The sequence below is a fragment of the Phyllostomus hastatus genome, unplaced genomic scaffold, assembly GCF_019186645.2.
Source record: "Phyllostomus hastatus isolate PE091 unplaced genomic scaffold, TTU_PhHast_1.1 phas_scaffold_21, whole genome shotgun sequence".
NCBI classification, from domain to species: domain Eukaryota; kingdom Metazoa; phylum Chordata; class Mammalia; order Chiroptera; family Phyllostomidae; genus Phyllostomus; species Phyllostomus hastatus.
This window is the reverse complement of record NW_025334017.1, coordinates 29170409-29186879: the sequence shown is the minus strand read 5'-3', so window position 1 is coordinate 29186879 and position 16471 is coordinate 29170409. Positions and strand designations below refer to the sequence as shown.

At 39.4% G+C, this 16471-nt stretch overlaps 1 protein-coding gene across 1 annotated transcript in view; it reads right to left on the bottom strand.

Moving 5' to 3' along the window:
- The window catches only part of PKHD1L1 (PKHD1 like 1), a 136823-nt gene that overhangs the window by 51333 nt on the left and 69019 nt on the right, over positions 1 to 16471 (bottom strand). Inside the window, exons 40-50 of the mRNA XM_045861274.1 lie at positions 15753 to 15902; positions 15017 to 15191; positions 13918 to 14074; positions 13367 to 13523; positions 12054 to 12133; positions 11466 to 11595; positions 10375 to 10504; positions 7972 to 8213; positions 6194 to 6330; positions 3138 to 4167; positions 1726 to 1917 (exon numbers count right to left, since the gene is read on the bottom strand). Of these exons, the coding sequence (XP_045717230.1) occupies positions 1726 to 1917; positions 3138 to 4167; positions 6194 to 6330; positions 7972 to 8213; positions 10375 to 10504; positions 11466 to 11595; positions 12054 to 12133; positions 13367 to 13523; positions 13918 to 14074; positions 15017 to 15191; positions 15753 to 15902 (2580 nt within the window). The remainder of the gene's footprint in view (positions 1 to 1725; positions 1918 to 3137; positions 4168 to 6193; positions 6331 to 7971; positions 8214 to 10374; positions 10505 to 11465; positions 11596 to 12053; positions 12134 to 13366; positions 13524 to 13917; positions 14075 to 15016; positions 15192 to 15752; positions 15903 to 16471) is intronic.

Here is a 16471-nt window from a genome sequence, read left to right as displayed (position 1 = left end):
TAGGCTATTGCATACTGAAGAAAGGAAACTATCCAGACTCTCTGAGAGTTGTTAGATCCTGGCTCTGAACTGGTGCTAATCCTCAAACACCCTCAATGCCACCATGCTAACATAGTCTACCAGCCAGAGTGCAAGTTTAGAAGGCCAGGTGACAGACTGCATCTTTGCTCAGTCTCACAGTGAGTCCAGTAGGGCCACTGCCTGTTTTATGGTTGTTTCTCCAGTTCCAGAATGTATAGTGAGAACAAATATAGAGCTCTATTTGAAGGGCAGAAGTTGTAATTCTTATGAGAAATATTTTAATAAGGCAGTCTGATAACATGGCATAGAATAACAGGATTCCAGACTGTCCTGATGGATTTGACACAGGTAATTTTAGCAGCTTTAGTGTGACTGGTTTACTCATGTCACACATTTTCAAACTCACTGGTCATATATTAAGATGCATGATTTTAGTTTCGAATTGCAAGTTTCTACCTTATAAATATCATTAAATGTGGAAATGCTGACAGTATTTTTAAGTAACATTATGAAAGTATTTGCAACATACTGGAGAAAAATAGTTAATATTGATACGATAATTTAATACACTAAATTAATAATAAGTCCATTTGGATTCTGTTGATAAAATCTCTTCCTGTACTTATGGTTCCTTCTTATGTGTTAATGATTACAGTTTTACATGGTGTCTTCAAGAAGCTAGATCATTTAGATTTATGCAGAAAATGTAGAAACCTATATTTGGTAACTATCTGTTTAGCAATCTTTGATCTTCCAATGCATTTCCTATTTCCCACAATCTGTAGTCCATCAGAACAGTGCGCATGAGAATGGATTAATTGTTGATAGATATTTTAACTAATAACTCCTAGACAGATGATGGATGAATGAATGGGCTGAAAGATAAAGAGATGGATATATGGATCTAAGCCAGTCAGAGTAGGCTGGGTAGGTATAATGAGAATAGAAATATTTATCTGGAAGAATTCCCACACTGGTTCCCTAACTAGTGGTGTGAGGAAAAACCTGGAAGGGAGGACTGAGTGAACACCATAGGGACCAAGCCTCCCCAGCTCCTCACCCAGATAATAAAATAAAAGCAATCCCAAATCCTTCAGGGGGAAATGCAGATGTTAGTGCCATGGTGAGAGATCTGAGAGGTGCAAAGACCAGGATTCCTACCACATTCTCATTTAACTTGTTTGTTTGGCTGGTGCAAATGTCAGATGAGTCATTAATAATGACAGTAAATTCATTAAGTCTAGTCAAGATAATGCTATCAAGCTCATCCAATGTTCCAGGTACCATATCTTTCCTGAAACCAGTAAATTCAACAGTCTGGCACCTGGTGTGCAGCTCTTGACCAAGCAAATGCTCACCCACCCCATTTCAATCAGCAAAGGTAACCAAAAGCATTTGCCTTTAGTAGCAGAAACAATGGGACATTTATATTGTCTTGCTCCAAGAGCTACATCAACTTTCCTGCTCTGTGTCATAATATAAGCTAGAGGTTCCTTAATCAGCAGAATATCGTACTGGTCCATGCATTTATTTGATACTCTTCACACACACATTCTGATTGTAAAAGTTTCCTTCCTGGCTTCTGACATGTAAATATTATGCTTTTCCCAATGTTCTCAAAAGTGAGGGACCACTTAAGTAGGTGATGATGAAAATTGAGGAAAGTATCTAAATTAGTGGTTTAAACTATTCTATCCCACTTACCAAAAGAGTCTGAGAGAACCACATCCTTTTCCAGCAGAGACACTGGAGACGGCTTGTTGAACGCCAAACGGTGGAAGCTGACGGAGGCGTCACAGATGGACCCAGGGAACCCAACGCTCCACTCAGCTTCCTGCGTGCAGTGAGAAGGGTCCAGCAGCGGGCTGTGCGGAATGACAGTGTGTCCTTTGTGACCTAGGACACAAACACAATCAGCATGTTTCCTACTTCACGCTTTAAAACTGAAGAGCCAAACTATCTGCCACGTAAAGGTACTGTGACCATTGCACTACAAATAAAATCTCAAAGGCTTGGGGCCAAAGGACCTCCTACAGAGGTTTTTCAGTGGACTCTTTGGTCAGGGAGTTAATTGTGGATGTGACTGAAACACGGGATCTGAAGCTCCCATGAGAGCCAAAGAAGGGGATAGGAAGTGGAACATGTAACTTGGCCAAGAAGTCAGAACCTTAAGTCTACCACACAGTCTGTACTCTTAGAAAATGGGCTGCCAACTAGCATTAACCTAATAAGGTTACACAAGGTTTTATACATTAGAACCATCCAAATATCCTCCCTCTTAAAGCCACCGTTAGAATGGGAGACAGAAGTCAACAAACACAGTTGAAACTTCAGTCTGCTTGAATCTTCTGTTTGAGTCAGTCTGGATGAACCTTCTTCCATCGTTCAAAGTCTTTCAAAGCTAAATTGTTAACATCTATAGGTTTATTTGTCAGTTTTCTCTTTCTTCTAAAATGCTATGCAGAATCTCTCTCACACAAACACCTTCACTATCTTGTTTAGACAGGTCTTTATCATTAAAATTTTGTAGAGAAGCTCAGTTCTAGAAACTATGATATTTTTAAAATGTGACATACTTTGCATTTGCAATGGTAAAAAATGTTATTAGTTAACATATTTCTTGATTTAGTTCAGATTCATAATTTAGACTGGAAAAGAAAAGCATTAACATTAGTTCTGTAAATTACTACTTCCCTTTAGAGTCTTTCACCAGAATATATCCAGTCTGTCTACATTGCTTATGTAAATAAACCTGGAATTTATACACATATGGGCCATGGCTGACTGAACAATTTGGGTAGGCACATAAGAAGTTTCTTATCTGTGTAATTAACTGATCAATATTTCCATAAATATTACTAAAAAATTGTTGTTAATGCAAAACCAAGGTGCAAATTCGGGGGAAGAAAGGACATACTTGGAGGCACATCTGATCGTCTGGAGCTCTTCCAGAAGAGACTGTCTCATCTATGCCTAGTGTTGACCCACACCCTCAGGTCATTAATACAGCAGGGTACTGAATGAAATTTGTGATTCAGGCGAGCCAGCTTTGACAATTCAGCCTTGTGTGAGCACAAGCATATTTCCAAAGCATTTTATCAGGAATTATAGATTACCTGTAAGTGAACCATCGACATCGATCAGTACCACTTCGTGTTCCCATCGAAAGCCAGCCTTGTTTGGTGTGTGAAAATACTGGATGTCAACAAATTTGGCACTCCAACCTCCACATCTCTCATTGCAAACGCCGGTAATGGATGTCACTCCCAGGGCCACACAGCTGGGACGGTCGAAGTTCATAAAGCGTACAGAAGACACCGTCAAGCCTTCACTAAATGGGAGAACCAGGCCTCTCGTTGTACAAAATGCAGACCCCGTTCCCAGTTCATCAAGGTGACCGACTATTTTGGCATTTTTAATCACTGCTCCATTGGTTTCACCCCATCCGCCAACATAAGCAGCCAGGATCCTCTTGGTCTCAATTCCAGCCTCATAATTATTTACCATCACGAAGTTATGGAACTGAAGGGCACCTCCGTTGACCCACTCAGCTCCTTTTTGACAATTCCAAGTAGTGAGTGAATTAAACACTGCAGGCACTGGCACTGTAGAAGTACAAGATCCTGTTTCCATGGGGAAATACTCTTCAAATATCCACAGTCCAAACCAACCTTGAGAATGAACAGTGTTGTTAAAGAATTCTCCAAGAGGAATTCTTTTTTGGCAAATGTTTCGGTCATAGGATGGCCCATCAGGGTGGTTGTTCATTCGGTACCAAAAGCCAAAGTGGGTGCCCCCAGCAGCTGCATTGTGCCGAATGGTGTTGTTTGGGTTGGTTACCCAAAATGCCGCTGGGGTCACATCATCATTCAGGAGACTAGTGCTTTGCTGTACAAATACTGCCAGGTTATACTGCAGGATATTGCCATGTTCAATACCGTCTTCTATAAAAAACGCTCCTCCCTTGATATCATATATAATATTCCTCTCAACCAGAAGGTGATGTGTGTTATGGATAGTAACAGCTCTGTTATAGGTCTGGTGAATTGCACAGCCTCTTACATAAGATTTAAACTGTAAATCTCCCAGCAGGTGCCAATGTATTGGGTATCTCCCCAGCCGAAAGGCCTGGCCCGCATGGAATACCTGTCACACCCAGAAATCATGACTATTTAGTGATCCGCATAAACACAGAGTCTATCTAGCTCATATTTTCTTGTTCAGCAATAATCTCTATCTTTACATTAATTGTTATGAATACATTTATATCTCCCATATTATTCATGTTCACCATTAGAAAATATTTGGCCTCCAACCCACCTTGTTTTATTCATTATATAACAACCTATACTTGATATCAATGAATTAATGAACAAACAAAAGCCATCTTTAATTTGGCCACTGTCTTTTGGCTACCCAGCCTCTGGCTACCTTGTTCTAGCCACCCTCGCTTTTGCTTTCCTATTAGAACTTAGCACTAATTAACTTGGCTTGCATGTCAGTAGGCTTGCTGACCTGGAATTCTTTACTGCATCAGTAAGAAGAACTGAGTCTGGGAGTTTCTCCCATAACATAGCCACTTATCATTAACTTCATTTTATAGTCAAAGACACTGAAGTTTAGAAAGGCTGAGTATCTTGTTCATGGTCATAAGACGCATTTAAAATCAAGTTGGTTTGTTTCTAGAGTTGCTGCTCTTATTAACCACTCTGTGGTACTTTCTTTCAATAAGTCTGCGATCTAATAGTCTAATACAGTGGATGCCAGTGTGTGTGAGTGTGTGTGTCTGAGCGTGGGTGTCTAAAGTACGATCCCGGGAGGTTTGGAAATAAAACACAAGGGTACCTTGTATCCAAGGGTACCATTCTTCATCCAAAAATACAAAATCAATCACTACTAATATTTAATATACAGATTGACCCTGGCGACCTTCTCAGTCTGCATCTCAGGTGTCACAGGTAACATATCCTAGGAGCAGGGGACTTTCACTAATGCAGGTTCGACTCTATCACCCTCCATGGTTTGTTTGCAGTCTAAGGGTGCCCAGTTTAATGGATTTTTGGGTTTTCCTACCCTTCCCTCCCTTCCTTCCTTTTACTGAATATGTGATTTAAAAAATCTATGCTAAACCTTGATTGTATAGACTGAACATAAATAAGATACAGAGGAGCTCCAAATTTCTTGGGGATAACTTGCATATTTATCAATGTATTTATATAGCTGACAAATTTAATCAATTGAGAATCTGCTATATGCCAAGCAATGTTCCAAGCTAGAGAGGAATTAGCAGAAAACCAGTAAGATAAAAGTCTCTCAAGTAATTAAGTTATGTTTTGGAGGGATAAATCAAAAATAAATAAAAAGTAGATTTAATGTTGGGAAAGCAGGGGTGAGTAAAGGAAAGCAGGGATTCAGGCAGCTTTTCCAAATGAAGATGCTGAGGAAAGTTCTCTCTGAAGAGAAAACATTGGCCAAGAGAGCTGAATGAATGAGTGTAAAATGTGCAAATATTTGGTGGAGGAGCATTTCAACAAGAATGAAGAGCAAGTGCAAAGAACCTGAGACAGGAATGGGTTCACGTGGCCACAGGACACCAGGAGGCCTTGTGGTTTGCATGGCACGAGCCAGGGGTACAGTCACAGGAGGTAAAGTCAGAGGCCTGCTGGGGGATGGACCATGTGGGGCCTCTGGGAAGCGCTCAGACTTTGAGTTTTAGGTGTACAATGAAGATGCTGAAGGGTCTGAACAGGGTAAAACAAGATGTGATGTATGCTTTTACATTTTTACTTTGGCTGTGGTGTGGAGATTCTAATGAAGCAAGGGTGGAAGTGGGGGGACCAGTAAGGAGAGAATCAGAGTAGTCCAGGTGAGAGGTGACAGTGGCTTGGGTCAGGGATCAGTGGGAGGTGGTAGAAAGAGACAGTGGAGCAGGATGCATTATTTTGTGGGCAGAGTCCATAGAGCTTGCTGATGAATTTAATTTGAAGGATGAGAAAAACAGAGAAACAAAACTTTGGCATGATTAAATGGGTGAATAATAAGGTGTATTAAAACAGTGTATCTCCTCTAATCAATTATAGATAACATCTGGCATACAAAACGAACTTGGTGCACATTCACTGTATGTGTAACCTTGGGCAAACCACTGTGGTTTAATAATAATGCCTCTTACCTCTACATACTCTATTCTTCCAGTGACCATGTTAGCACTGGGTACAGGAGCATGAAACATAATACACCCTCCAAACTGATCACTTCCTATTTCTTCCCCAAACTTTCCTTGGAGACATGTCTGTGTGGCAAATTCACCTTTAAAAAAAAAGAAAGAAAGAAAAAAAGAAAAACCATGTCAAAATGCTCTAATTATATAAAGATTTATTCCCTCATAATTATATCTTTTTATTCACATAAAATTTTAATCTCATTCTGGAACAAAATTATTTGCATTCACACCATCTCCTCCTCTAGATAGTATGAAAGGTAAGTGCCCTGTCTCTTGTTCACCTTTGCATTCCTTAAAGACATGCTATGGTATTTTTCAAAGATGCTAAATAAACATGTGCATGGTTGAATGCACCCTGATAAAGGTATTTTGTCTTATCTCTGAAGCTTTTCCCCAAGATTTGGGGATTGACTTAATTAGTGCAATCTTGTACTTGGATAGCACGAGATATGCATTATCTCACTGAATTCTTGTAACTGTAGCAAGTAAACAGAACAGGAAGTATTCTTATTTTAAACAGGATGAAACTAGGTTTAACAGGCCTCTTGAGACTTGATGCAGATGCACTGGTGAAGGGAATGAAGTCAAATGGACGAGCATCAGCACGAGAGTCACTCCAGTCAGCAGGTTATTATGGAAGTGGGACCTGTGAGGCCGGTGCACATCTTGTGCCTCAGTTCTCAGAGATGCTATTAAGTTGCTAACCCTGTTGCTAAACTCAGCTCAAGGCTGAGTCATAAGCAGCCAGGAACAACTGCTGTGTGGACACAGGTGGACTTGACTTCCTCCTTTATACTTTCTGTCCCCCCTGCATTTGCATATCAGAACTAACCAATCTGCTAATCCAGCCAGCAGTCCTTCATTTGTAGGAAAGAATTACATGCTGTGGTTGTTGTCTTCCTAAACCCTGCCTTTCTTTGTTCTCAGAGCGCAGTCTGGGTTGCTATCTGAACCTGTGTTTCTGGGTGGCCCTCCTTTTGCTCAAATTCATGATTTTGATTCTTTACTGCAGCCTGAACTTTTCCTTGGCTGACAATTAGAATTAGAATGTAGGTCATCTGACAGTAAATCCAATGAGTTTTGCCTTCTTTTACACTTCCCACTGAAGAAAAAGCTATATCTAAGCTGTCTCTGTTATTATTCAACTGCTTATACCATTGCGATGCTATTAGTGGTTATGTAAAATATGCTTAAAGGACTCACAAAATACACTGTGCTGCATCCCATGGTGAACAGCATTAAGGTTCCCTTTCATGAGAACCTTAAACATCATACCCTGTTCTCTTCCACCTCTGGGTGTACCAGGCTTTGCACTAACTCCCTTAAAGTTGCGCATAGCATAATCAGTTCTGACTAACGGCACGCGAGTAGAGGAGATACCTGTCCCTTCAGGACCAAAGTAATGAGTTGCTGATGCTCAGCTCTCCAGCCATCTCGTGCCCTTTCTCAGAGATCACAGAAGGCCACGTGGAGATGGAGCTTCCATCAGCCTAGGTCCTGGAATAATTACAATTAGCAGGCCCCCTTCCCCCATGGACCCATATGGGACATGTAGTATCAATGAGAAGTAAACCTTTCTCATTCTAAATCACTGAGATCGGGAGCATATTTTTGATAGAGCATAACTTAGTCCAGAACATCCCAAACAGAGGTGATTTTGCCCCCAAGGAATATGTTTGCAACGTCTGACAACATTTACGTGGTCACACTATAGCTGCTAAAATCACCTGTGTCAAATCCATCAGGGCATGCTGGAATTTTGGTATTCCACTCCACATTATCAGATCCTCTTATTAAAATGTTTCTTGTAAGAATTCCAACTTCTGCCCTTGCCTCAAACAGAGTCCCATCAGGAAGGGTGACAGTGACTCCTAAATGCGTGTAGTTCAGTGGGTCCGTCAGCACTATGTTTATTCCATCCGCAGACACAGACGCGATGGTCCTTTTTTCATTCTCCCTTTGGCTGTGTCTGTAAAATTTCCAACACGAAAAATTTCAAAATCATTACACATCAACATAACATTGTTTTATGCTATGTAAAACACTTCACCTGTGAAACAGAAAAGTTTTTGCCATACAATATTCTGAAGATAAATTTGAAGATGGTATTTTATTATTTTTTAGAGCAGCTAAATAAATTTTACAGGTGCCTTTCAATGAAATCTTTTCCAATTGCTGCACTTGTCCACAGAGCTTCACTAATTTCTGTAGAACCGTCAAAAGGCCTATTCATTTAGAACATCACACGGGCGGTATGAAAAGGGGGTTTAGGCTGGGCTCTGCTGGATTCCCTCGGATCAAGAGGATACAGAGATTTCTTTCTGAAAAGCATTTTACACGCTATGTGCACCTAAATGCACTTTTCCTTCCTTTGTAATAACACTTAACATAAGCTCTTCTCTAAGTGCATTATACATGGTAACTCATTTAATTCTTACAGTAATTCCAAGACAGCTATTCATAGCATTCCCATTCTACTGAAGCCCAGAGAAGTGAAGTAATAGGGCCACAAGCCTAACATGTGGCAGTGTTGGGAGCTAGATCCAAGACACTGACGTTGAAGTAGAGTGCTTAACCACTTGCTTTACAAACTCTCCAGCAGGACTTACCAATGAAATGGTGAACCACGAGTTAGACTCGGAGGGAAACTACTTAACTCTTGTGTTTTAAAAACTAAATATTTCTACATTAAATGCTAAACTTACTCTTAATTTTCAAACAGAGAAGCTAAAAACGAGGACTTTCTCTTCTATTAATAAGCCCTGTCAATTTGCTACTCTGTTATTTTGCTGTTGTGTAAAGGAAGTTTCTTCCAAGGGGAGGAGAAACGATCGTCACTTACAAAGCTAAGTGTATATTTAACTCTTCCTAACATCTGCAAGTCTATTTTTAACTTAGCAAATGGCAAACTCCAAATGCCATCTTGAATTTTAATTCTAAATTGAGTCACGGCCTTAACGTCATTTAGCTGCTTCTTGTCATAAACTACTATGTGCTCCCTGCTGTCCTGTTTTGCTGTTCCCCATAATTTAAACAATAAAGCAAAAATAAATGTCCTCTTGGCTCCCTCTCCCCATCACTACTCTGGCGTAATATAGTTGGCTGTATTAGTCTTCTTCCTTCCATTTCTTATTTGCTAAAATATACAATTAAGTAGAAATTGAGGGTCCCTGGCTGGCGTAGCTCAGTGGACTGAGTGCGGGCTGAGAACCAAAGTGTCGCAGGTTTGATTCCCAGTCAGGCCACATACCTGGGCTGCAGGCCACAGCCCCCAGCAACCGCACATTGATGTTTCTCTCTCTCTCTCTTTCTCCCTCCCTTCCTTCTCTAAAAATAAATAAATAAAATCTTTAAAAAAATAGAAATTGAGGGTCATGTGCAGTTTTGATGATAAGATGCCAGGCACCGAAAAGGCCATGTAAATCATCACACGTCCTATACTGATTACTCCCCTCTTATTCCATCACTCCTCACAGGTTTGGTCCCTGGGAACCACTGCAGTAAGGAAGGGCTCACTTGCCTCTTTCAACCCCACTCCTCCTGACTCCAGACAAAGGAGCGTTGGCATTTCTGCATGCATTAATGTCCTTAGCCAAAGCTCAAAGTCAGAAGTTTTCAAACAACTTTTAATAGCAGAATGCTTTTTTCGAACAAAATCTCACATGGAAACCTAACCATAAAAAACAACCAAAATATTTCATTAGTAGAGCAGGTCCCTGAAAAATGTGATTTCAGTCAATGTTGTTTTGTTAAAATGTTGATGAGATTTCAAAGGAAATCTTTGTAACTCTTGTTTATATCAACGTGCCTATGGTAAAACTCGGTTTCATTATACATTGTTTTGCTTAAAGCCACAGAAGCTATTGAAGACATTAAGTGAGGACTTTATATATTTATTGTTTAGGTTCAAATTAATAATTTTTCTTATTGTAAATTCAATCAATGAAAATGACACTGGTAATTAACATAGTGTTAACATTTGGCAAATAAATACACATCTGGCTGTTCATGTCTCTATTAGACGTTTCACATTTAAGTGAAATAGTTGTGGACCTTCTGAATCATCCCTCTTTTACATAAAAAAAATCTCTGTTTCGTATCTGAATTATCAGGCCCAGCAGACACCATACCTGTGTCCTGTGCTTGCAATGACAATCTGATCTCCTGGTTTCCACGTTACTGCTTCTTGCACAGTCAAAGTCCTTTCCCCTGCCCGTGCAGTATGAGCCAATAGGGTCCAGACCACAGGGACAGGCAGACCTGAAGCCAACATATAAACCAAGTATTTCTAAAGCAGTTGTTTCTTGGTTATTGAGAGCTTTATGCATTTTAATCTTTCCCTGGATTGAATTGATTTGAGGAAGGTTTATTTTACCCTAGCATTTCATACCTTTCTCACAAAAGAAATATGTACAGTGCTCGCTTTATAGAAGTAACAATCAGGGTTGTAATAATACATGTGGGTCTGTAATTTAAAAAACATCCTTCAGCAACAATGTGTTCCATTTATGACCCTCTTCTTTATATGAACGCCGTACAAGTGTGGTATGACTCTATTGATAAAACGGGCAGAGTCCTGTTATCTTTGTCATTGTTGACAGGAATTGCTTAAATTGATACTCTAGAGACAAGCAAAATGTGTAAATTCCTGAAAATTCCATTAGTGTTTATATTTAACACAACCCAGGACATTTATGATCACAGTGGGTTATCATGTTTATATACCCTAAATGTATAAAAGAGACAGATTATTGCAATAGAGAAGGCTCCAATATAAAAAGGAACATGGCATGCTTCCTTTAAATAAGTTAACTTAATACCTCAAACATGATCGAAATTGTTATTTGCTCATAGTTTTCCAGAATATAGGTATACAAAAGTAGAGCTATAAATGTATAGTTATGTTTCAAGAAGCACCCATAAGCCATCGATACAAACTGTGGTGAGTGCTGATTTAGGCAGAGGATGTTAGGGGCACACACTGAAAGCATGTAAAAAGGCCCAGAAGGGCTTCCCCAAGAGTGACCTTGGATGTCAGCCTTGATCCTGTGCAGGGCTGGCCTGGCCCGGATGAGGGAGGGAAGTGATAAAAAGAAGTAAAAAGGAAGTGCATAAAGGCAGGAGAGGCTCGGCAGGTGTTCATTTAGAGAAAGTTAACAGGATGATTATCTCCAGTTCGGCCAGTCCCCTCAGTCAGTTCCTGGAACCCTTAGGCCCATACCGTGCAAGTCCAGGACGCCCTCGCGCACGGCCAGCGTTTTGGCGCCATACACTGGCAGCTCAGGGGACCGCAGGTGCCCATGCAAGGTAATGACCGCCCGGTGTTGAAACGGGGATCCTTCCGTCCCAATCTGTAAGGGATTGCACAAGCATCATTTGGAAAGTTAAAACTCAATAGCCACTACTCCAATCACTCAAAAGCAATGTTTTCCTTTTCTCCCTTTTCTTTCAATAATCAATTGTTCAATTGTCAGTATCGTTCTTACAAAAGATAAACCTTAAATTTTCCAGCCAGCCAAGTACACTATCCTAGACCTTCGGAAAGTAAACTGATTGACTTTACCTACATCTCAGAGAAATTTTTTTTTCTATTCTATTTTACATTCTGCTTTATTGTAATCTGCAGTTATCTTCTCATCAAAAGAGCAAGAATACTCTGGAAAACTTTTCCCCCCAAAAACAATTTTATACTAATGATGGAGGCTTAAACTTGTGACAGTTCAGTATAATTAACTATTTGACACATAGTGTTTTAGAAAAGGAATAGAGAGAGGTTACTAAGGAACAGACCTCGGGTTCTCTTGCGTACCTGAAGAACGCCTCCATCTGTAATTAGGATGTTTTCTGCCTGGAGTTCAATGTCAGCTTCATCAAATATTAGAGTTCCACCTAGGAGTCATGCAATTTTGAAATACATCACAAAGAAAATTAACATTAAAAGCTGCTTATTCGGTTATATGTTAAAATGTAATTTTTTATTCTTATCTGCTGTCACTATGCATGTCACTGCATTTCAGATCTTTGGCAACATCAAATACTAAAAACTTCAGACAAGACTCAGGAAGGGGTAGAAAATCAAATCTCAGGGCAAATTTTCTCTTGACCACTGGTTATTTTAAATGTTGTTAAATAGCCACATGAATTCTATTTCCATAGACTCAGGGACACAAAATATAAATTAAGAATCAAAACAATGAAAATGAAAGAAAAGCACTTTCTATAGAAACTATTATAATATCAACATTAACTCTGAACTTTTACCCTTTAATTTGCACTAGCAACAGCTATAGCCTGATTAGCATGATTAAAGATAGTACTGCGATATTTTTATAAGAATAATGTAAATTTGTGAAATTTGTGGACAGGAAAACCTGTGCAAGGTTCCAATAGTTAATAACTTCAAGTAACTGAAGCACAGTTATTATTCCAGAAGTTAAAACAAAAAAAAAATACAAAGGTCTTTGAGTGGCTAAAACCCATGTCAAACTTCATACACTGAAGCCCAGAGTATTTTACTCTTGCCAAAGATTGTTTCTTCTAGGTGGAATTGTAACAGTTCTGGTTATTTTGTTTTCTAGAGTTAAAACAGAATGTGAAGAAGCAGAAAAAAACAATGTAATAATGAAAGCAGGTTTGAGGCGTAGGTGAGAGTCACAACCCGGCAACCAAGGGGAGCCAGGGGGCTCATTTAATACAAATGTCTATGCTTTTACGATACCTGGGATCCACTGTACTGGTGTTTTTCTAGATGGGAACAAGCCCCTAACCGTTGTGATCCACGGCAAGGGTATGGGCATGTACATGTGAGAACGCACCACACATAGCTAGTGAAGCAAATGTCTCATGAAATAACATTTAGCTTGCAAAGGTTGTTACTCGTGTGAATGCAGTATACTCTGATATTTTCTACTGCATTTCATTAAAACATTCTGGTTGCAATACACTAAATAACTTCATACCACAAATGGCCTGTAGTACCCAGTTTTTAAAGAACTCAGTGCTACACTCCATACTGGAAACATGATACAACTACCGATGCTTATAATAATGGGTTTTGATTAAATTAACTTTACAGAAGTACTCCACAGACAGAGTCTAACAATCAGAGTTTCAGAAATTTACCCTGAATAAGCAACATTTTCAGAATAGGGGTATTTTGATCCAGCAAAAGCGTCTGTCCTTTCGTGATGACAACCAGTGACCCTTCCTCGGGAGGAGGCTTTCCACCCCAGGAGAAGTTGGAGGACCAGGCGTCCACATACAGGAAGTCAGCATTATCCTGCAACAGAACATGAGAGACCTAGATGTGGGGGTTTTATCAGAATTCTCCACTCAATTTCTAGAAAAAAAAGAAGAAATCTGAAACAATAAACATTTTCATTAGTAATAAGTATAACCTTCTTTAAATATTTTATAGCTGCCAGGTTTATTTCACAGTAATAAAGTAAAAAAATCCATTACTAATTACTACACCATTAAATTAAATAATTAAATATCTCCAATAATAAAAATTTAGTAACAAGCAAAAAAAATGACTTGCCTTGAATGTATTATAACCATAGCTCCATTAGTTTTTGGAGACATTAACAAAGTAAAAGCTCATTACCAATCATTGCACTTCCCATAGACCAGCTTTCCCTTGCTGTGGTTGCCACACCCAGTGGCAGTCTTACCCGCTGGGCCATGCCGATGCTTCCGATGGTGACCTGCACCGGAGCCCACCCTGAAGGACTGTGGGTGTTTGTCATGCAGATGATACATGTCTCATTGGAATACTCAACATCACATTTGGCTTCAGCTATGGTGACAAGAACATCCTGCATATTTTCACTATAAAGAAAAATGGAGGAAACAAAATAATGATTTTTCTCAAATTTGTGGGTCACATATACATGATGACAAAGTGAATCATCTTACCCTATGGTTCATCAAAGTGCAGAGTGACATATCTTTCTGTAGCAAAACTTCAAAATATTTGTTCAGAAAAAAGGAAACAGAAAAAAAAGAGGCCAGGAAATATAACTACACAAACTAGAAGGTGTTCTAGTGCCGCAGAAGAACTGCTGGGGTTCAGTTCACTGAGAGATTCTATGCTGGTCTCCAGGCAGACACACCTTTGTCAGAGACGTGCAGGGATCGTTTTGTCCACGTGACGTTTTCACCACCCTCACAGACTCAAGAACTTCATCTCCACGTACAAATGCAAGTCCCAGGGAGTTATAAGTATTTCAGGAGTTAAAATTGCCTTCTGTGACTTGAATGATTTGGCATTTTGACATCAGCCTTATTCACTTAAATGATGAAACAGTGCATACATTTGAGCTAAATAATGAATATTTTTAGAAAAAAGGAATCTTGCCCATTACAAGAAAATGGTCCTGATAAATGAAGAGATGGTTCAATGACCCCATAAAGCAGATCATGGCTGGAGATGAGCTACTGGGGAGAGTATAACACAAAGGTGATTTATACTCGTGGTGTTACTAGGATTTGAGGCAAGTTACTTAGTCTTTGTAATCTTTGTCTCTTAACCATAAAATGGGATAAAATATCTAACGAGGCAGGGAGTTTCAATGGGGTAGGAAGTAACTGGCCCAGATTAAATACTCAGTAAAAGTTAGCTACTAGTAGTATTATGTGCCTCACGCGTGACTTGGAGCAGATGGGTGTATGCCACATGGCGACATTTAAGCACTGTCGTGGCATGAGAAAGCAGGCATAATGGCTGAGTGGGGAAACAGGCGCTGATACAGGAGCGTGGGGAGACAGTACCTGAAGCCCGATCCCCTGACGGTAAGTCTGGTGCCCCCTGCTGTGCTGCCTCTCTTGGGGGATATTCCGGTGACCAGCGGAGTCAGTGACATGGTGTAGGTGAAAGACGCTGTGGACTGTGACAAATCCTTCCCGTTGGCCACACTCACTTCACAGGCTTGCTCCGGTCCTCGGCCTATGAGAAGAGGGCGGCGCTGAGTACGCTTCCGCCATCATACTCTATTCTCTTCCAAAACCCCAAACATTTTCTTTTCATCATTTTTTAAGTTTAAAATTTATTTTTCAATTACAGTCGACATCAGTGCAGGCACAGGGAGGTTGAACAACTCACCAAAAGACACAGTTTGGGTTTGCCTCTTGGCAATGCACAACCAGAGGTCACTCTCATAACCATTACACATCCTATCTCCGAGGGAAATCTCACACTCCAGTGGGAACTAAAAATGCCCTTGTTTGCCTATATTTGGCAAACTTAATAAACTAAGAACCACTAGTTTATATGATAACCTGAAATACTACAATTTATTATAAACAATTCAATGAACCCAAATATAAATTGTGCAACATACGTAAATGTCAAAAAAATTCTGAAGCAATTGCTTAAAATCAGGACAATTATAAAGGTGATGCTATGGCCCCAAAGAACACAAAAACCTGCAAAAAGAAATGCAGACCCTGATCTTTATAAAATTCACCATTTCCCAGAAACTGCCGTTCTTTTTTTCCGACGACTTACCATTATTAGGTGGAGTTTTACATAATAATGTGGTGTGATCAGATTCCAGCCTATCGACAGCACATTCGGAGCCACACATGAGGATTCTGGAATTTTGTGGGTCAAACCCGGTGCCTGTAACTGTCAGGATCTGACCTCCACCGAAGCTCCCTAGTGAAGACATAGAAGGGAAAACGAAGCCAATGTATTTAAGTTTATTTTAAAATCTGAAATAGAACTGACATTAATGAAAAGATTCTTGTTAGGGAATTTACATGATATAGTATATTAATGGCATCTCTTTCTTTTGCAGTGCTCTAAATCTTTCCTGAGTCAATGTCACATCTGGTCACTTATTTAAACTACTAGGAAATAATTTTTTTTAGAAAACAGATTAACACAAAGAATTTCAGAGTAGTAAAAACAGTAATTAAACAAAATACATTGTTTATATTTTCTCAGGATTTTAAACAACTAAAATAATTTCCAAATACAAAATATTAATGTAGAAAATTACAGGCCAGTGATGTCTCAAGATGATTTTACAACAAATTTCCACATAACCTGGCCATTTGAAATAGGATTAACTTCTAAATAAATTATACAGCACTAAGAAAAATATAGGCATTACATTGATATTTTGAAATGATTAACTAATGCCCTTGAAGCTTTGATGCATAAACAAAAATATTTCACTGTGTTAAAGCTATTGATGCATAAACAAAAATATTTTACTGTAC